General features: G+C 44.0%; 1 protein-coding gene and 1 long non-coding RNA gene across 2 annotated transcripts in view; both read right to left on the reverse strand.

The window, feature by feature from the left end:
* LOC119153741 overlaps nucleotides 1-20,625 on the reverse strand; it is a 36,440-nt gene extending 15,815 nt beyond the window's left edge. The window contains exons 1-3 of the long non-coding RNA XR_005106203.1: nucleotides 20,613-20,625; nucleotides 11,248-11,252; nucleotides 9,905-9,908 (exon numbers count right to left, since the gene is read on the reverse strand). This is a non-coding gene — a long non-coding RNA (uncharacterized LOC119153741). The remainder of the gene's footprint in view (nucleotides 1-9,904; nucleotides 9,909-11,247; nucleotides 11,253-20,612) is intronic.
* TLR4 (toll like receptor 4) lies at nucleotides 758-8,634 on the reverse strand. The gene is made up of 3 exons (XM_037400552.1): nucleotides 8,512-8,634; nucleotides 7,564-7,730; nucleotides 758-6,290 (listed from the first exon to the last, which is right to left on the reverse strand). Exons 1-3 carry the CDS (start codon nucleotides 8,632-8,634, stop codon nucleotides 4,031-4,033), a joined length of 2,550 nt encoding a protein of 849 aa, XP_037256449.1. The 3' UTR covers nucleotides 758-4,030.
* Nucleotides 20,626-21,324: the final 699 nt, after the last annotated feature.

Consider the following 21,324-nt stretch of genomic DNA (forward strand, 5'->3'; position numbering starts at 1 on the left):
ACTTTGCAAAAAATCAGTTTCCATGCAAAATGTCTGTTCCAAAATTACAACCCCATGCAATACTAAACCAGAAACCCTGCTATGACAATTTCTGTTCCACAGCTTCACTACGCTACCTCATTAAATTACATAAGCCACCTACAAAATAGCATTTCCAAAAGGACAAACACACTCCTAGAAAAAGTTTCAACCTGTCCTGTCAAGTATCAGTCAGTCCAGAGAAATCAGCTGCTTTTCCTTGTTTTCTTGATCTTTAAACTGACACTGGAAGTCTGTGCTGATACCTGGGGAGGCCAAGGGAACAGCCGTGCGATGCTGCGCCTGCGGCCAGCCGGATCCAGGCGGGCATCAATGCGAATGGCTCTAGTTTTCAGCTTTTACATAATGTCTCTGCTACAGTGCGGAGACCACAAATGCAATCATGCTAATGAGGGCTTGCTCGGTTCAGAGCCCTCACTGCAAACCGCATCTTGGTGATGATGCCAGCACATCATGATGGCCTGCCTCTAAGACTTCTCCCTCTGTCATGTGAGTAAGACCGGAGCTTTGTCTATACTGGCATTTTGCACGGGTCAAATTAAGCACCTAGTGAAATCAGGGCACATCCCCATTACAAATGAAGTGAAATAACTTGGATGCAACAGCCCTTTGGAGCTTCATCTCCATCTGTTTTTATGACCTGGGTAAAACAGATGCTTTAATAACTGGAACAGGTTCAGCTATTTACATGAGAGATGAATGTGGACCTGCATAGATGTTTGGTTGGCTGCTCATTTATTCACCCAAATGAGTAAATAATATCAAAGCTACCTGCTGCACAGTGAACATTTTCAAACAACAGTGCATGCCAGCATGTTTGAAGATGAGAACATTCAGTTTTGCTTTGGAAATTTGCTTCCTGTAACAAAGGCAAATAGGAATGTGTGTTTCTGTTTGAAGCACAATGATTTCTCCTTTTATAGTATTGGGGAAAGTTGTTTTGAGTCTTCTAAAAACAAATCTACTTTTTCTCTGCCAGGTAAATGGTGAAAACGTAATTGTTGATACAGCCCTTTCCTTCCTAGACTCATAAACAACAGAATATAGAAGACGGGCACTGCCAGGGCAGGTTACTGACCTCCTGGGCTGTGCAAAGGGGAGGGCTGGGGGCCACTCACCCCACAGAGCTCACAGCTGTGCAGGTCAACATTTATGGCACGTGGCTGTGCCTGGCACCCAGGTCCTATCAAGGGGTGTTCATGCCAACAGGCAGCCTGTCCTCCTGGGCCATTCAGGGAAAAAAAGAAAGTCCTGGTTCTGCTCTGAAGGTCTCAGCAATAGAAGAAATCAGCTTGTGTCTTTCAGAGCACCAACTACTGCTGAGACCAAGTGAAATCTCTAAACGCATGGAGGGAAGCAGGACTGAGAGTGACTTTGGGGCTTGCAGAGAACAAACGTCTTCCAAACCCCCTTTTTTTCTGAACACCCCAGCCTCCACTCTCTTTCTCATTGTACCATCTCACTCTCACTTCCAGAAGCTATGATGGTTTTTGTGCTTTCTCTTGGGCAGTAAGAGGGCCTGGGGCAACTCACATATCCATCTTTGCTGTGGGGACTCTGAATAGGAAGAGAAGAACAAGTATCTGGTTTCTTTTTAAATTGTACAGGTGGGAGCCTCCTCTCAGCATCATCCCAGCTTTCCTAAAGTTGCTTTGATATTCAACAAACACTCGCTTTTTAAACAATACTGTCCTAAACCCGTACTATAATGCCCAGAACCACTTTCAGGCTTTCTAAAAACTGATTATTATAATCACAACCAAGAATCATAGGACTCTGCTTTGTGCCAGAAATACATATACACCCAATTGTTTGTAGAGGAACCACAGAGAGAAAGAGTGAGGGAGAAATGCAGGTTCAGTGCTGCTCGATTCAGGAGCAGGAACTCCTACCTAATTTGATTTTCCTCTTTTGTTTTCCAATTTAACTTGTAGCTATTGAAATCCAGGCTAAAATTTGCTTTGGCCTTCATGCTCTCCTTTGGCCTCAACCCAGGGAGCACAATGCTGTGCCCTGGTTCACGGCACCCCATCTCCCGCCCACCCCCCCCATCCCCAGCAGGCTCTCCCCAGGTGAGGAGGCAGCCCTGCTGGCACAGCACAGCACTCTGGACCCTCAGTCACAGCACAGGTAAGGAGCACCGCACTCTGGAAATTGCTGCAACAGTACTTGGCAGGTGCAAAGCAAACTCACTGGGCAAGTGAAAGCAGCATTGAGCTTAGTTTTATGAAAGTTTCATCACATAGGGCACAAAAAGCCTTTGAGAGGGCTTGGGGGTGGGGGTGGGGGGCATTGGTAGTGTTATCTGGCACAGCACACAGCAAGAGAACTGTGGTGCAGCTTTTGCCAGAACAAGCCCTGGCACTAGCTTGCTCTCTTTTTCAAATAGTGTCTGATGTTGATCTCACCACTGGCTTCCACGGAGATGGTGCTGACTGGTGCTTAGAAAAGTGAAATGGATCAGGCCCTTTCCTCTGAATAAATATCAGATCTGATTCACCACTCAATTGCTTCTGTTTTACCTCTGTAGAACGTCATTGATTATAGAAGGATTTGCAAGTTTAAAACTAGAGTAATTCAGTGATTAATCCTAACCAAAGCCTTTCATAAATAGAGAGCAATATGCCAGCACTATTCAATATTCAGCACATCGATGGGTGCGCTCAGTAATATGATTCAATGGCATTTAGACTTTCCTTCCCTTTATTCAGGGCAGCGCTGGGATACATTTAGTTTAGCTAACCCAGACTTTTCTCCTCTATCTCTCCTCCCTGCAAAATGTCAGGCACATTCTCGGTGAAAAAAGGCAAAACTCTCCCACCCAGTGACTGGCCTGTTCCACGTAGCACCTGGACCCTGGGAAAGGCTGACCACACGTGTTGAGATGCCCACCAGGATCAGAGGCTGCCACAGCCTGACAGTGGGAAGGAAGAGGGACTCTCAGCCTGAACAGGTCCAAAGCCCATTTCAACCCATGGGCTGAAGGCTCCTACAGCAACTTCCAACCGTGAACTAAGGCTGGTCCAGAGAGTAGAAAAGCTTATTCTAGAACTGGCTGGCTGTAAACATCAAAACACTTTGCTCAGACTGAATCTTGCTTGTATAGGGCAGTCCCACACAGTGTATCCAGAAACACTGCATGAGGCAAAACAGTTGAGGCAAAGAAATAGTTTGATTTTAAAGGTGTTAAGCATTTCTATGGCTCTTTCTGGTCCCACGGATTTTTGGATCTCACGCAAAGACCTCAAACCACTCTTTCAAATGCTATATAATATAGCTGGATATAAATAAGAGTTCCAGGTGGTGACAATATTTGGGGGATTCAATATTTTGTCTTGGTCTAAAGAAAACTGAAATAAACATGTTAAGGAAATGTCCCACCAAAAACAACCTCCCCCCACACTGATGACATAACTGCTCAGCTGCACTGAGTGGCTGCCAGGTGGTCTGTGGCTGTAGGGAACTCCATTTCCCTCTGCAGGGTTTTCTCCCTGAGCCATGGTGCCTAAGGAGGCAGACCCAAGACTTTCAGGATCCAAATCTTGTTTCTGTTTCCCACCACTTTTAGACCCAAGAGTCCTGTACCTTTGCTCTCCCCTGGAGATCCTGGGGTCCCCTCAAAGAAACAGAGCCTGAAGTTCCACTGGGTAAATGACCTCAGGATCCAAATACAGTTTCAGAGGCAGGTAAATGACAGTAAGAGCTGTCCATCTGTTCACCAACCCACCTGACCTGTGTGGATTGCTGGACCAGCTTTGGCTGACAGCTACAGGCAAACACGGGGCTCAGGCGTGTGCAGCTGCTGACACTCCTTAGCTTACAAGTTCCCTTGAGAAAGGGTGACCAGCAAGGCAGGTATTTTTGTACTGTTTTTACAGTGCCTTCATCTACTTCCTCCAACTCTGAACAGCCACGGAAGTACCAACTTCTGAACACCAGCCATCAGCCAAGCCATGATGGGAGACAGGGGAGAAGTGATCTCTCTTTTTCTTCACATGAGCTTTGCCTCCTCATGATTCCACTTCTTGCCTTCTAACAGGACTGCTGTCAGTTGCCTCCAGAAGATGTGTCTGCTGATTTCCTTGTTTGTCCACTCCAGATAGGTGTTCCTCCTCAGATATCGGGACAGCCCCAGCCTCTGCCTCAGCAAGGTTTTATTCACTTCTCCTAGTACAATCATGATAATTCCAGCTTTTCCTTCAACAAGCTGCCAGGACTGGGCAATGTCAAACTCAAAGCTACACCACTTACTTTCCAGAAAGTCAGTAGAGATGACTGCAATGACATTTCTGCTACTCAAAAAACCTTCTTGGATGATATTGGTGACAATGGGTACCCCTGGTAGGAAATCCCTGTAGTAAAGGCAAAGCTGGAAGGGAGGTGTTCCTCCTTCTAAGGGTTCCACCAGCTCTTTCATCACCCATTCCTGGTCTTTGCTGGAGTGGATAACAAATGCATCATAGGTGTCACCCCTTTCTGCAGTGTGTTTACACCCACTGAGCAGCACCAATGAGTAGTATAGCTGGAAGTAGTACTTGTAAATCAGGAAGAGGAACACTGCTGCAGCGAGCAATGCGATCACTGAGAATGCCACTGTACTTGCTTTGAGTTGGCAGGAGTGCAGATCGAAGCTTGACAGGCTCATGTTCTTCACATATACAGGTGTGTGGCATATCATCAATTCCCTGTTCTGCAGTAGGTCCTGCTTTTCCTTTACCCATTTCAGAAAGTTTAGGTTTGTGCAAGAGCATTCAAACAGGTTTTGAGAGATGTCTAACAGGACCAGACTATCAGGCAGGATTCCCAGGGCTGAGTCCACCAGAACGCTCAGCTGGTTGTTGCTGAGATCCAGGGCTGTGAGCGCTTGCAGCGGCTTGTAGACTACAGGATCAAAGCTCAGTAGTTTATTGTTGCTGATGTTTAGCTCTTTTAGTTCAGAGAGGGCATCAAATGTATTTTTATCCACCTGTACTAATTTGCAACTTGAAATATCCAAGGTGTGGAGGTGACTTAGGTTTTTGAAGTTGTTGGCCAATTGGTTGTTCTCAAAGGAGTTGCCTGCCATCTTGAGCACTCTCAAAGAGTTCAAGCCACAAAAGGTACACTGGGATTTAACATGAGTTCTGGTATGGGAAATATCGAGGTATATGAGTTTCTGAAGGGATAGGAAGACAGGGTAGGAGCCAGGACCAAACAGATTTGTGTGCTGAAGGTCCAAATATAACAAATTCTTCACATTAGTGAAATCTCCAGTAATTCTGATGATAGAATTGTAACTTAGGTTCAAGTATTTCAAATTTGGACATCCGGGAAACAGAGGGGAACAGCAGCGATAGAAGGAGAGGTGATTCTCACTCAAATCTACCACCTCCAGGTTTCTTAGACTCTCAAATTTCTGTCGGAAGCTACTGAGGTCTTTGTTCTTGGTAATACGAAGCACTCTCAGCTCCTTGAAAAGAGAGAGCTTCGTGGCAGGCACTTCCTGAAACTTGCATTTCTTGCATTCCAGCTGTTTCACTTGAGAGAACATAGGAACCTCTGACATCTTTTCAAGCTGGAGGTTCACCAAGCGAATACTGGAGACGTTGCCTAAGCAGTTAAAAAGAGTGTCTGTGTCATCCTCAAATCCCCTTACACACACTAAGATAAATTCTTGCATTTGTACCTGACACAGTCCACTCAAGAGTCCTCTCTGAAAGTCTACCAGTTTCTTACTGTCACTGAATTCTCCAGCAATTAGCCTGTTGACCTGTAAACCAGTCAGGCCTTGAAGAGAAGTGTGCATCACGCTGAAGTTCCCAAAAGAGGCTCTTAGTCCCAGCTCACCAAGGTGAATCTTTGCAAAGGACCCTGGCTGTATGTGTTTTATATTATTCAAGGAAAGCTCCAGTGTAAGGTTGAGCCTGTTCACTTCCTTCAGGGCATCCAGGTCTCCTTTGGAGATATATGTGATCTTGTTAGAAAGAAAGCTCAGATGCCTGAGAGAGGTCAGGTTGCTGAAATATTTGGGAAGCTTCAATGAAGCAATGTTGTTGTGGCCCAAATTCAGCTCCTGCAGGGTATGCAAGTGTCCGATGGGTAGGTCAGTCAGAGAGGCTATGTTGGTTTCCACCAGTACCAGTTTTTTCAGAGATGTTAAGCCATCGAAGGCTGCTGTCCCCAAGTACTGGAGGGAATTGGCAGTTAAAATTAAGGTGGAAAGTTTCTGAAGATCCTTAAAGGAGTTATCTTCTATTGTATGAAGGTGGCATCTGTTGGGCAGGAAAAGAGAATAAATGTGCATGTAAAACTGTCCCTTTCATGTCTGCTAACACTACAGTACCAAGCACTGGTGCAACATTCTTAGGCTCCACCTCACGCTGGGGGTCAGTTTGGCTTTACTGTGCTGAGCAGTCAGCACTCCTGAATGTGCAAAGGGAACCCTTCCACAGCAGGAGACCTTCTCTCACCTCCTCCTCCCTCTCTAAATCTGAAGTTCAGTTGCAAAGCAAGAGACCTTGAGACACGCTGAAAGTCAAAAATTCAGGCAAGCAGCAGGAAAGAAGAATTGCGGCCTTCTGTTAAGGCCAAAGTAACCTCCTAACGACCATCACTTATGGCAGAGCTATACAGATAAAGCACGTCCTTCCACCTTGCACCCCCCAGACCTTCACACTGTCACCTCAGCCACAATTGGGCAGTTCCACTGGCACCAGCATGATGCAGCAGTGGCAAAGATCACAATTCTTTTGCTGATGATATCTGAGAGGCACCAGACCCCAGGCCATGCTGGTTCTAAAGGAGAAAAGGAAGAGAGGAAAAAGAGGGTGACCACCTAAAACTGGTTTCATAAGGGAAGATCCAGAATTCGAGACCCAAATCCATTCTGCAATTAATTCAAGTAAAATCAGTTTTATAATGCAGCCAGTGCTTTACAGCAAACCCGCTCTGCCACTCAGACACTTTGGAGCTGTAACTGATGGAACAGAGTGACATTTTTCAGTGAAACAATTTACCCAGAGAAACTGTTGTCTTAAGTCAATGGAAATTATACATCAATTCAAATTTGCTAATAAGCCTCCCCCATCTCCTCCCCCAGATATGTGAGGAGAAGGGAAAAGGGAATGTGTTGATATTTTAAAACAGCCTTTTAGAAAATGAATGTACCTTCATTTTTTTTAAACTGTGATTAGAAGAACAGCTCACCCAAGATGTTCCACTTTGAAGTTTTTGTTACAGTGAAAAATCTGACATTTTTCTTGTTCAGAGAGAAGTAAAACATCTTCCTCTTCCTTCTCACATCCCATCCCAACCTACACGATCAGGCTGACAGACCCACCTCTGTGCAGCAGGTGGGCACTCAGTAACCAGACTAAAAGCTGCACATCACTTGACCATGGGGATGTGCAGAGAGACAGACACAGGGATAAAGACACAAGTAAAACAAAATGAACAGCCAAGACCAACAGACCGCAAAATAAGCAACCATGGTGGCCCAGCTGATGAAGCAAGGTTAACCAGTAACCCCGTAAAAGAGCTCATTACCTTGTAAGATCAAGAAGCTGCAGTTCAGGGACTGATGAAAAATAATTTGACCCCAGTGATTTCAGATTATTGAAACTGAGATCCAAGTTCTGGGTGGTATCTGGGATTTCAGCAGGAACTCCAGAGACGTTCAGTCCCATGCAGCTGAAAGTTTTGTTAGGGATGACCTGTAACAGTGGCAGATCCAATCACGGTCAACATCTGCTCTTCAAGAAGTGCCAGAAAATTAGTCAGGAAAACAGGAGCAGAATGACTAGCCTTGTAGTGAGTTTCTAAATGAGCTGCCCTGAGCTTTAGGAAATAATCTTATATACCCTAAGCATCTTTCCCACTTCTAATAGAACCAGTCCTACTCCCCAGGAAGAGCTGCGTTTCTTGCTGATTGAAGCAGGTGCAAAACTACAGGACAGTGTTCCTTGAGGCTATGGATGAACCAGCAGCAACCTTTGAGAGAGCCAGCAAAACAAACACAGGGATGCATTGTATGTCCAGGATCAGCTTTCAGCTTACAACAGGCAGCTGTAACCAAAGTTATAATTGTCAGCAAAAGTTTGGAAAATGCAGGGGCCAGGTACTTGGAGTACTGGTGAAATGACTCTACAGTACAAATCAGGCAATAATCTGTATTTTGCAGAAATTATAGATAAGGCTTGGATCTCTTCCAAGGGAAATGTAATCTATTAGATTAACTGTACTGCAGTAACCATCAAAGGTAGAGAAAGCTAACAAGAAGAAATGGTTCATGCTGCTAGTTCTGGTTCTCAGATGTTTTTGAGACCAGCATTTACTTCAAATACTTCAATTGCCTTGGTAACAGCCTTGGAAAAAAAGATAGGCTTTCCTAAGACTACTAACACACAACAGACTTGTTGCACAAACCTCCCAAGCAGAGGGAAAAGTTGCAGCAGAGAAACAGAAGGATTTTGTGCTCGTTTAGAGATCACATACCTCCAAACAGGGATTGAGGAGGCAGCCTGCCAGCTGTGATGGGACAAGCACCAGCTGCAGCACTACCATGAGCATCCACAGGGAAAGAGCTGTAATCTGGGACATCTTCAGGAGGCCAGGCATGCAGGAGAAAGCAGCGTGAGTATCACTCAAGGACCTGGAGTGAGAAACTTCCTGAAATGCCAAGCGTTGTGTTTCATCACTCCTGCTTCTCACTGCACGTCACTAAGAATTGCAGAAAACAAGGAGGGAAGTGAAACTGCTAGTCGCCTGTTTTCTAGAAATGCTTTGAGTGAATTGCTCTTCTTGCAACTGTTTTTCTTAAAAAAAAAAAAAAAGTTTTTAAAAAAAGAAAAGCAAAAAAAAAGGAAGTAATGAAAGGTATAGTTTGGACTAGAAATTAAAGAGGAATATGGGTTGTATCAATGTGTCAATTGCCTTCATCACCTCAGCTTAGCTCAGGTCAAATTGGCAAAAAAAAGGAAAACACTGGTGAAATCCTCAGTCCAATTTCTGGAAGGTCATGCTTCACATCCCATAATTCAAATGCACTGGATAGAGCAAATGATTCTGCCTTTGTATCCCTGCCAAGCTCCCAGCTACTCCACACTGGCAAGTAGTGGATAAGTGCTCTGCTGTGGCAGATGTTTTCCTGAGCCATGTAACAACAGGTTTATCTATGGCTCAGCTCTTATGAACATACATCTGGGTTTTATCCATCTGGTTGGACCTCAGTATTGTAATTATTACAGGAACAAGCTGCACGTGGCCAGGCACAGGGAGTAAATATTGGAGATTCACCGAGCAGTCATAGCCCGAGACCTTACACCCCTCCTCACCTTTTCCTTGGGTGGGTGGTTGCTGGGGGCAGCAAGCTGGGAAAGGCATAAACACCCCAGCTGGGCTTAGAGCTGCTATCTGCCCTGGTCATGCCTGAATCTGCATTTGATGCCCAGCTACAAAAGTGAGTACCTCTCAATACTGTCCTTAATTTACAGTGCAAACACAGCTGTTGTTTCTGGAAGAGCCTTTGTAAAACCTCGCAGTTGGCAATATTAATTTAAATCAGCTGTAAGCCTTCTAATAAAGCTCCCTGCCTTCATTTATTCTGATAAATGGTAGTGCATTCATGTATCTACTCCTGTCTTTCTGTAGATAACTAAAAAGCGTTACTGGGGATACAGCCATAGGGTTCCTCGGTATTATTAACACCACATAGACAGAGAAGTTGCAAAAATGTGAGATGAGGATGGGATACTAGTCTAGAAGTAGACAGAATAGCGAGTCACTACTGATGAAAGCCTGTGTAAATTAATATTAAATATAAGCTGCAATATCAGTCCAGTGAGAAATCCACTTATAAAGAAAAGTTTAAAATATGGCAGGTGGGGACTGGACTTCTTTGGCAGGTCAGTAGATGGCCACTGAGATGGAGAAATCCTAAAATAACAGATGATCTCTGCAATGAAAAACACAAGGCAGCACAATGGGAGCTAAAACCGACACCCTGATGTGCAGCCAGATAGTGCCCATTAAGTCAGCAGACAAGAAGTTTGTTGAAATTGGACAAGTTCTACAAAATCCCTGTTCTAAAAAGCCTCTCATGATTGCAGGTATTTCCTTTTACAGATGGAATCAAAAGTGACTGCTTCTGTGCCTGGATTAAGGAAACTGGCAGAGCATCATGTGTCTGCAGAGAGGACAAATGAGTGCATCTTTTAGTATTCAATATGCAGAATGAAGCAATCCACATTTAATTTTTATCTAAAGCTGAGATGAGCCTGAAGTATGCTCTAGAAATTACCATTTCAATGGAGACGCACTGAACATGCTGGAAAGTTTGGGAGCATCACAAAATCCGTCCAACAGCCTTGCTCAGGGGTCAAGTAGAAAGCGCAGCTTAAAGGACGTTCGGAGAATGTGCTGCTTCCATCACAAGCAACAGTTTCACAATACACATCACAATTTGTTCAAGGACAAATCCTACAGAATCTGCAAGGGATGGGGTGCAAGAAGAAAACATGCAAGCTGGCAAATCAAGCCCAGCTACCGGTTTAGAAAGTCAGTGATGGTTAACTTCATATTCTTCAGCTTGCATACAACAATGTGCAATGACTGTAGAAAGCCGTAATGTCTATGTAATTGCCTCTTTCTGTTCACAAGAAACAAAAGTATTATTTGGAATCCTTTAAAGTGACAAGAATAACATCTGAAGTGAAACATGATTCACTGCGCTGGCAATTTACTGGTGGGATCATCAAAGATCTTTTAGAAAGGAGGTGTTACAGAGAATCTGTATTTCTAAGAACACATGCCCGAGTGATCTTTGTTCTCTTGAACGTTATTATAATATAAGTAACACAACAGCAGACAGCATATACTCAACCTCTGTGATCTGAAGCAAGATATTACATAGCATAAGACAGCCACAATGTAGCTGGACTGACAAAACCTCTTGTACTTGCTTACGTGAAATTAAAATAATTCATGAACTCCAGCCAAAAAGAAGAGTTAGTTAACTCTTGGACAAGACAGCTGGTGATAGCCATGAGAACAGATAGGGCTGTTTGTAGCTGTGGTGATTTCAAGGTCACAGCTAACTCAGTATCACATGTAGATCAACAGCTATTACCCAGAAGAGAGGATATATCTACCTCAGTAGTCAGCAGTTCCCCAAGTCTATCTGCAAATGGAGACTGAAATACTTCTTACCATGTTCTTCAAGTTTAAACACACCAGGTCTTATTTTAAGTGAAAGGACCATCTGTAACAACTATTTGGTTGTGAGTCATGGATCAGATGGGAGAGAGCATTCCTGAGATGCTGGCACACACACAACACAACATTTGTGGAGCTAGAGATGGAGAGCACTACAAGAGCTTCCAAAAGCACTTGAGAAGCTCAGGCATGGGGTAACCTACACCAGCTGACCCAGTATTGCTCTCAAATGGGTTGCAGCACTGGCCATATGTGCCATCCTAACTAGCACAATATAAGCTAATACAACTCAGCTCAGCAATCACCGGTGGAGAATTAAGCTTAGATCACGTCATAGTGCAGCTGGGGTCTAAGCTCAGGCTGTGTAGACAGTTACTGAGTCCTTGAGGTTCAGCTGACACCGCCAGTCCTTATACCCAGCAACTCCAGTCTGAAAGGTTGTCTGAGCGGATAGGAAAAGCAAAAGGAAATTACTCTAAATATATAGAATTTTCCTAGCCATTCTTCTGGGAAAAACAATTTATATAAAGTACAAGGAAAAATGAGGGGTGAGGGTGGGGAGGGGAATGTCTGGAAATTGCTTTAAGATCCTTTTGCTGCAAATTCCACAAATACATTACACCATGGCACTGGTGAGTCACCGCCTCACCCAGCAAGCCCTGGCTGACCTGGCAGACTGATCAAGCCAGCACTGAACCACACGTACCCTGCACCAAGGCTGCTGAAGGAGCTGAGGAGCTGGTGTCATCAGAACATGTCCTTCCTAGAGTGCCTTGATGCCTATAACCCTCACTTGTGATGCTTCCCCACACGAAGCGGGTGTGATAATCTCACTCTTGATGGAAAATCAGCCTAGAAGACCCACTGCCTTTGCTACTGGATCTTGTATCTTTGAAGAAGAGAAGAACGTTCAGATTGAGAGAGAAACTTTGCATTTAGTTTGGGGGTGTTAGACAGCTGCGTCGCTGTCTGTCTGAACAATGATTGACTCTAGTTACAGATCATTAAACTGCTAGTTTCAAAGCAAAGAGCATCAGTAACGCAGATTGCTTGTCATGCCTGTGACTGTAAGTGACAGGTAAGGACACGGAGGTGGAATCACAGACAGTCTCTACATGCCACATAGCACACACCAAGCCCCAGCCAGTTGCAAAAGATGCCACCTAACCCAAACAGACTCCAGCATAGCTAAGGTGTTCCCCAATGCAGAAAAGGACAGATACCGGTGTACACAGGGGAAAGGAAATTAAAAAAAATCAAAAAACAAAAAAACCCCAAACCAACCCAAAAGCTAGTGTCCAAGTTAGTTTGATGAAAAGCAGCCAAGCCAACACTGAAGTAGGTAATGTGTGTCATCAGATGGGCTATTCCCCACAGCAGAGGTCATATGAATACCCCAGAACTATTCAAAAGCTATTAGGGAAGAACTGTGTCAAGTAACCAGGGACAAATACACAACTGGTAGAAGCGATTAATCAGTGTCAAGATAGACACTATCTGTGGCAGCTACTCCATATGGACTGTGTCAGGTTAGTTAGGAGCCCTACATTTTACAGAAGTCAGTGTTTAATCTAAATGGTTGGAAAGATTTCACACAGATGGTGGAGACAACCAGACTCACTTGCCAAGCATTCATGGACAGGCAGTCAGGGACGGTGGAGCTCCCTTGACCCCTGGAGACAGGCAGGGTGGCACCAAACAGCCCAGAAGCTCCCTGCCCTTCTGCCTCACGCAAACCATGGTTGCCCTCCAGCTGGCCACAGCCGGGGATTCACCCTTGCCATAGATGCGAGGATGTTTGTGGACCTTAGCATGAAATGCACTGTGCTTAGAGGAATGTAATTACCTTTCTGCAGCCCTGAGAAGGTGGATTTACCACCTCAAACCAATGCTAGCTTTTGCTACTAAAGCAACAATAGCACTCATTTTCTTTTTCTTTCCCCCTCCATTACATCGTTATTGTGGTATCTGGTAGCCTAATTTACATATGTTTTGCATTACTGTGGCTTTGCCTTATCCTACTTATTCCACCTCCTTCCCCCAGTTCTCTTGATAATAATGAGTCTGCTGTAGGGCAAGGATTTATTCAGGCTATCAAACATGAAAGGTTTGTAGGGCATGGAGGACTGCGGCTCTCAGAATTTTTAAACTGGACCCAAGAAAGTTTGATTCAGTGCCCCCACCAAAGCACGGTTAAATACTCAGCCCCTACCACATTGCTCCAACACTCTGGGAAGTTTGAAACAAAAGGCAGCTCTAATGAATCATGGTTACCTGGAAAGATTACAGAACCCTGTTTTGAGGGGAAACCAGACAGCTCTTAAACATAAGAGCAAAAAGCTATGTAGCAGACCTGCTTGCTGCAAGTACTGGGAGTGCTGCCACAGGCAGCAGTGACCAATGCCAAGACTCTTGAGCCTCATGTTTATGGTTTCACTACCATGACTTGCACTATATAACAGGTAAATGTTGCAGCAACTACAGCAGAAAGTGCAGACACAGCTTCTGCAAGCCATGGCAAAGTTCTTGTATACACAAGAACCTAAAGAGAAAATATAAACCCTCTCCTGGGGTTAGTACATAGCATGTTTTGTACATCAGTTTTACATATTAAAATTTTTGTGCCATTTTACTCTATCAGGAGAAGAGCATAAAATATTAACTGTCCACATAGCTGAGAGCCCACTTCCATTACTTACAAAGCAATACAGTTCACAAGAGTGGTCGAACAAAATCCAAATATGCATTTGGAAAACCATAATTTTGGAATCTGCAAAACCTGCGTGGCTACTATGTGTTGTATAGAAAGACTTAATTGTGTACAGAGGAAACATGGAGTGGGTAAAAAGGAATTTATTAAAACACCCCAATTCTCTCAAGCTCAGTTTGGTTATGTTTGCATGTGCAAGATGAGGTCATCCCCTTCCAGTGTTCAAGTGACCTTTCTCAAACTGAGCTGGACCAGGGCCTCCAGTTCTTCCAGCAGTCTCCCAGGGCCAGGCAGCTTTTGAGGGAATTTTGTCAGCATTTCTTAGGCCATAAATTGCTTGCACCAACCAGGACAAACCCATTTCAGTTGTAATGGAGGAGAACCAGGCTGGCCAAAAGGGAATAGCAGCAGAGCAACATGGAGGGCATTAACACTTTGCAGATCTTGAGAGTCAGGGTGTTTTTGAAAGCTTTCAGGAGGCAGGGCTGAGTTACTAGATAAGAAGTTACCCAGGAAAAGCAGTGACACGAGTAACACAGGATGTGCCCTGAAAGCCTGACCACAGTGAAGGGGAGAGAGGAAGGAAATGGGAGGGAAAGCAGAAATTTCACTTCCCATGGAAATAGTTAGCAGTTATGAGCACTGTACTCATGCTCCCACACCCCAAAAGCTGCTGCTGTATGATACATGCAGCCTGATGTAAGTTATACCAACCTGACTCTGAGAGTGCACCCTCAACAAGCCATGAAGGAGGAGCAGCCTTCCCAGTGAGCACCTGCCTGAAGGGCTGCACAAACTGCTCATACCAGCGGAGCCATCACCTTCTAAGTCCAGCACTGCAGGATCTGTCTAACGGTAGAGGCAGGAGTTTGGAGAGTCAACAGCTGAGTTGAACACATGATGTTAACAGTCCAGGAAGAAAGCAGCAATAAGGGGAGTAAAGAAGAGGAAATATGACATAGCAACATCCTGGTAGAAAGCAGCAGAGCATGAGAAGATGTGGACCCAGAGGTAAAATGTGGACATGAGCCAGCAGCAGAGAAGTGGGCGTTTAATGTCCTTTCTAAAATGTGAAAAATCTTCAGCACACAAAATAAACTTGGCAGGTGGCTCCATGCTCAGAACAAGCTGGAAGAGACAAGAAAATATCCAGAAAAAAGAAAAGAAGTAGAAAAAGTTGAAACAAAATCCAAAGAGAAAAAAAGAAAATTCCAACAGGGTAGAGGTAGAAGTCAAAGAAGAGTTCAAAAAGAAAAGAAGGTAAATAGAAACAGAAAAGAAGCAAAATTGAAACAAAGTTGATACAGAAAAGAAACAAAGTTGCAACACACACACAAAAAAAAAAAACCACAACCCAGAAAAAAACAACACCCCCCCCAAAAAAAAACCCCAAAAAACCCCCCAACAACAAAAAAAATTCCACGCAACATTGAAGCAGAAAAGCTGCAAAGTGCATGGAGAAAAGCTGGAAAGTCCATGGACAAAAGCTGCAAAAGCCAAGGAGGAAAGCTGCAAATCCCAAGGAGAACAGCTGCAAAGTCCACAGAGAAAAGTTGCAAAGTCCATGGAGAAAAGTTGCAAAGTATATGGAGAAAAGCTGCAAAACCCAAGGAAAAAATCTGCAAAATTTAGGAGAAAAGCTGCAAATCCTGAGAAAAAAAGTTCCAAATCCCAAGGAGAAAAGCTGCAAAGTCCATGGAGAAAAGCTGCAAAGTCCATGGAGAAAAGTTGCAAAGTCCAAGAGTAAAACTGCAAAGTCCATGAGTAAAGCTGGAAAGGCCATGGGAAAACCTGCAAAGTCCATGGAGAAAAGCTGGGAAGTCCAAGGAGAAAAGCTGGGAAGTCCAACGAGTAAAGCTGGAAATCCCAATGAGAGAAGCTGCAAAGTACATGGAGAAAAGCTGCACAGTTGGAAGAACATTGATGCAGAAAAGAAGTAAAGTTGAAACAGAAAAGAAAGAAAGTTGATATAGAAAAGAAGGTTGATACAGTAAAGGCAGATGATAAAGAAAATAAATAAAGTTGATACAGAAAGAAACAAAGTTGGTAGAGAAAAGAAACAAAGTTGATACAGAAGGCAAAGTTGAAAGGACACTGCAAGAGAAAAGAAACAAAGCTGAAACAAACTTGAAACAGAAAAAAGGCAGAGCCCAAAAAAGCCACAACAAAGTCAGAACAAAGCCCAAAGAAAGTACAAACAAAACACAAGCAGAAAAGAGACACAGTCAAGGCAGAAAAGAGGTAAAGCCCAAGCAAATAAGATGCAAGATTGAAAAGAAAAGAAGAAAAATGAAACAAATATGAAGTGCAAAAGAGTTGTCATCCAACATTGTTGGAAAAAAGTTGAAGCAGAAAAGAGGCAAAGTCCACCAAAAAAAGGAAAGCAGTCCACACAACATTGAAGCAGAAAATCTGCAAAGTGCATGGAGAAAAACAGCAGAGTTGGAGAAAGTCAAAGCAGAAATTAAACAAAGTTGAAACAGAAAGGAAACAAACTTTATACAGAACAGAAAGTTGAAAGAAAACTGAAACAGAAAAGAACCAAAGTTGATGAAGAAAAGAAGGAAAGTTGTTACAGAAGAGATACAATGTTGATATGGAACACAATGATTAAAGTTGATGCAGAAAAAAAAAACCAACAAAGTTGAAACAAAGTTGATACTGAAAAGCAATTTGAAAGAAAGGACATTGAAACAGAAAAGAAACAAAGTTATACAGAAAAGAAACAAAGTCAAAAGAGAAAAGAAGCAAAATGGAATTCAAGTTAAAACTGAAAAGAAAGTAGGAAGATATTTGATACAGAAAAGAAACAAATTTCATAGATAAAAGAAACAAAATTGAAAATAAGAGGCGAAATCGAAACGCCTACACAAATTGGAAGCAGACAAGAAGTGAAGTCAGGAAAGAAAAGTAGCAATGTTGAAGCAGAAAAGAGTTGTAGAAACAAAAGTAGAAAGCAACGAAAAAGGGATTATATGAGGTCATAAAGCCATGAGTTATCAGCAGTTACCAAGGTAATTCTCAACTGTCCTGACTTGAAATTCCCCTGCCCCAAGACAGTGCCCACTCCTTGAAGCCAGAACTGCAACTTATTCTCAAAGAGAACAATGAACAAAATGGTCCTGGTTTCCTGCAGACATTAATGTTCCCCAGCAATTAGATACTGAAACCTCTGAGTGTTCAACCTGGCCCTTTTCCAAAGTGACAGGTATGACTCTTCCCAATCTGCTTTGGAAGGAATTTGAAAACCCAAGGCAGGTATTGCACCTTCACCCCTTCCCTTCCTCAGGGGCTGAGGACCAGCTTAGCATCTCATTTTGGTGCTTTTTACAAAGAACTGAGGAGCACAGGCTAGCTGATTACAACACAGGGAGGGGATTACTCCAAGCAGAAGGGTTGTGTAACACCCCACGTCCTCAGCAGTGGAAACCAGAGGCCAGCAGTGGAAAGGGCAAGTGCTCTGAATCTCAGGGATTCGTCTCCCACCCTACCTACGATAGGACAAACTGAGTCCTGCTCAAAGCAACCTGGAACAAGGGCAAAGCCCAGCTGGGATCAACAAGTCCTATCTGGAGGAGACAGCAAGCAGCATGGCCCTCTCTCACCACGTCTGACTCAATAATTTTCACCAGCCTGTTTCTCTCAGCAGTGATATTGTGCTGAAAGAGCTGCAGGGATAAGAAAGGGAAAGCTATAGATTATTCCTTACAATGCCCCATACTCTGCCCAAAATGCGCTGGATCCTGCCCAACCCAACTTTGCCAGCGGCTCCTTGCAGGACTTTCACTGCACAGGACCCTTGTCACCAAACTAGGACAAACGAAAGGCACCCTGAAGCACCAGGGTCTGTGCCTGTGCTGCTCTCTGAGCACAAAGCATGTGCCAACACATTCCCTGGCATGTCCCAGCAGGAATTTCTCTGGGTAACACCAGCAATAGCTACTAGACCTTTCAGCTGCTTTACTCCCAGCTTTGTGCCAGTATGTTTCCCTATGGAGGACACCTTAGTTTGAAGAGGAGGCATTTGCTACCTCTTCTTTACATTATTGTAGTAATATATTGGCTTAGTATTGTCATGGTTGCCAGGGTAACCAAAGCCTGCAATATTGGCCTCTTGGCATATATGGAGGGCTGAGTTCAAAGCAATGATTCCCGTGGCAGCATATCTCTGGAAAGGGAAAAAAAGAGAACAGCTGTTTAGGATTTCAAACTCATACTTTTACAAAACTGACACCAGCAACATCTCTGCAGCTGGGACAAGTAGCTTCTTCCACACTCAATATGGCAGGAGGGAGAGGAAAAAAACAGAACAGGTGTATGGACAGCATTCCCAAAACTCAAAGAAGTCTCATGAAAAGGTGCTGCAGAAGCTGAAGTCTTATGAACATACAACCTCTGGGTTGATAAAACATAATGCTCCATGGAAATCAAAAAGCTTTGAATGGAAGAAATGAGCACGCTTTTTAACAAATCCACATCCATGATAGAGCCTATACAAGGTCTCTGCATCTATCGCTTTTCCATGTGCCTCTTTGTGTGTATTCCCTGCTGGCAGCCCTCATGTGACACCTCACTTTTAATCCACGCATTAAATTCCTGTCCCTGGCCTGTGTGCTACAAAACTGCCTTCTGCTCACGTAAAGCTAACACGGCCAAGTACAAACTCGAACGCTGCCTTAAAAGCCTTGTGACTGAGCAGCACAGCCACCATGCTTGCGAGCAGCTGAACACGCTCTCTGGTCCCCTACGCCTAACTGAGCACTTCACACTCCTCGCCTGGATTGTCCCACTTTGCACTTTCCAAACATTTTAGCAGCAAAATGTACTTTTTGTTATAGCATTGCTGCAGCAGTCAGGAGACTTGGCATCTAATCACAAACCCAGCCAAGAGTCAGTGCATGACCTTGGACAAGGTTGTTTTACCACACCAGGCCTTCAAGCTTCTCCCCTATTTGTTGCAGATTATAAACATCCTAGTGGTGCCTGGCAGGCTTAAAGTTAATTAAAGATTGCACAGCACCATCACGAAGATCGTCAGGACCAAAGACAAAGTATCATTAGATTCATTAATGAAATAATCCTCCATCATGCAGTGAAGGGGAAAACCACACTCCAGAAGCAGTGGGCATAACAGCCAGCCTCAGGCCAGAGATCTGTAACAACAGAGGTTTTTAAGGAATGCCAACCAAAATTCCTGCTATTTTACACTAGCTAATTGTTAGTAATGGTCTTCGGACAGGGAAAGCACAGGAACATATATGAAAGGGTTTATATGGCACAGCTGTTTGTCACTAGAGAACCAGGTTATCTGAGGTCTAGAGCCGTGGACAGAAATGTAACTCTAAAAAGAAACTGTAATGCAAAATGGCATGCTGGAATGAGAATAATGCTGCAGTGCTGTGACAGGTGAGGAAAAGTCTTCCTTTTCTGGGTAGGAACAGAGCTCCAAACCTGAAGCACCATGCTGCAGGAAAAGACTGCATTTACTAGGGGAAGGAACTAATGTAGCCAACAAATGAAAAGGTTTTCCTTCCCCTTGCACAGCACTGAAGCAGGAAGGTATAAGGCAGCTCGTCGGTCTGCTCTCCAGTGGGGTATCATACCCTACTTGCCACGTTCAGCTGCAGCAGTTTGTACGTCACTTCATAGGTGACATACAAGTTGAGAATATGTAGCTGAGAGATGTTCCCATTCCACTTGGTGGGGGGGCTGGTGCCAAAACCCCACCTGTAGCAGAAAGGCAGAGAGATACCTGAGTCATGCCCATGCACACCAGGCAGTGCCATGATAAAGAACCCGAGTTAGCTGCAATCTACCGCTCTGGCTGGGTGCTCAGAAGGACTTATGAGAGTTTGGAGGAACAGTGGATCACCACGTCTTTTACATTTCTTCCCATATACCTGTCTCCAACATGGCTGAGACTGGGCTCTTTCTAATTAGTGAAAAATAAAGTCTCAGGTGCATGATGCGGCTCATTAAATATTTGAAAGACACATGATTATCAGAGCTATTGAATATGTCACTGCAAATAACCTGGTTTCAGCCTTCCTTCATTAGAATCACAGAATCATTTAGGTTGGAAAAGACCTCTGAGATCATCAAGTCCAACCATTAACCCAGGATTGCCAAGCCCACCACTAAACCATGTCACTAAGCAAAGACATCTCACCTTATTCCTTGTTTTCAGTAATATTTCCCTCAACCAGAGGTAAGCCAGGGGCTTGAATGGGACAAACACCTCAGTGCATCATTGTCATTGTTTTCCAGAGGGTTGGGCAGAGCTGATTCAGGGAACAAGAGACGGATTATTGTTCTCTCACCTATATCTTTCTTGTGCTCTTTTACTGGAGCATCATTTAATTTGAGAATCGAAGCCAGAATTTGTCCAGTTTCAGTATCACTTATTTGCAACCTTGGAGGCAGCTGTGTGCTGTCAAATACATGACTGGTTGTGTGAACTCACTTGAGGGCACCAACACACATTACGGCCCAACCTGGCAGCCTGGTTCCATGGCACGGGACACCTCACACAGACACAGATAGTCCTTCCCTTGTAATAAAAAGGCAGACAGCAGTGGCAGACAACCACTATTTTTTAGATAGGGAAGTGAGGCACAGAGAAATTAAATTACTTTTTCAAGTCAGAGTAAAAATGCATGTAGTCCTGTAACACTGGGATTGCCTGCCACTCCACTGAGCTGGAGATGGCTATCTAGCTCCCCAGCACAGCATCTGAATGAGCAGTACGCATTCTGGCTCCTGCAGGGCCTGTGCTGAGCCATGAACTGCAAGAGAGTTGTTTGATTACCTGAGCTGATGCATCCCAGGTGTTATGTTTACTAGGCAAGAGTCACAAGCACATTACTGCTCTTGGTCTATGCCTGATTGTTGAGGCTTCAGTAAGGATTCAGTACCTTATGATAACATGGTGAGACTCAATTTTCCTAAGGCATTGGCCATGGATGGAGTAACCATTGCTGACCACAGTGCACCTTGGGCACCATAATCTGGCAAAAAAGTAGATTGCAAGAGATTAAGTCATTCTCTGACAAATGTCTCTACCAGGTTAAATCAGTATCCTCTGAGGGCCTTTTTGATGTCCCCAGGTAACAACTCAGGTGGCATCAGAGGAGCAAAGCCACACAGCTGCAGCACTACAGTAGGACTCCAGCTGTATCCTGGACAGGTTGGTCTTAACTTAGTGACCATAAGACAATGCAGTGTCATAAATGTACCAGTAAAATTGTGAGGGATCTCTAGTTAGTGAGAGGTCACGACACTAAAGAAATGAAAAATCAAGTGTGGATGCCCAGCAGACCAGTAACTAGGAGGGTGAACCTCTGCTTACAGTATGCAGTGTATTGTAGAGAGGAAGAATGAGATGC

This window comes from Falco rusticolus, chromosome 9 (assembly GCF_015220075.1).
Source record: "Falco rusticolus isolate bFalRus1 chromosome 9, bFalRus1.pri, whole genome shotgun sequence".
NCBI classification, from domain to species: domain Eukaryota; kingdom Metazoa; phylum Chordata; class Aves; order Falconiformes; family Falconidae; genus Falco; species Falco rusticolus.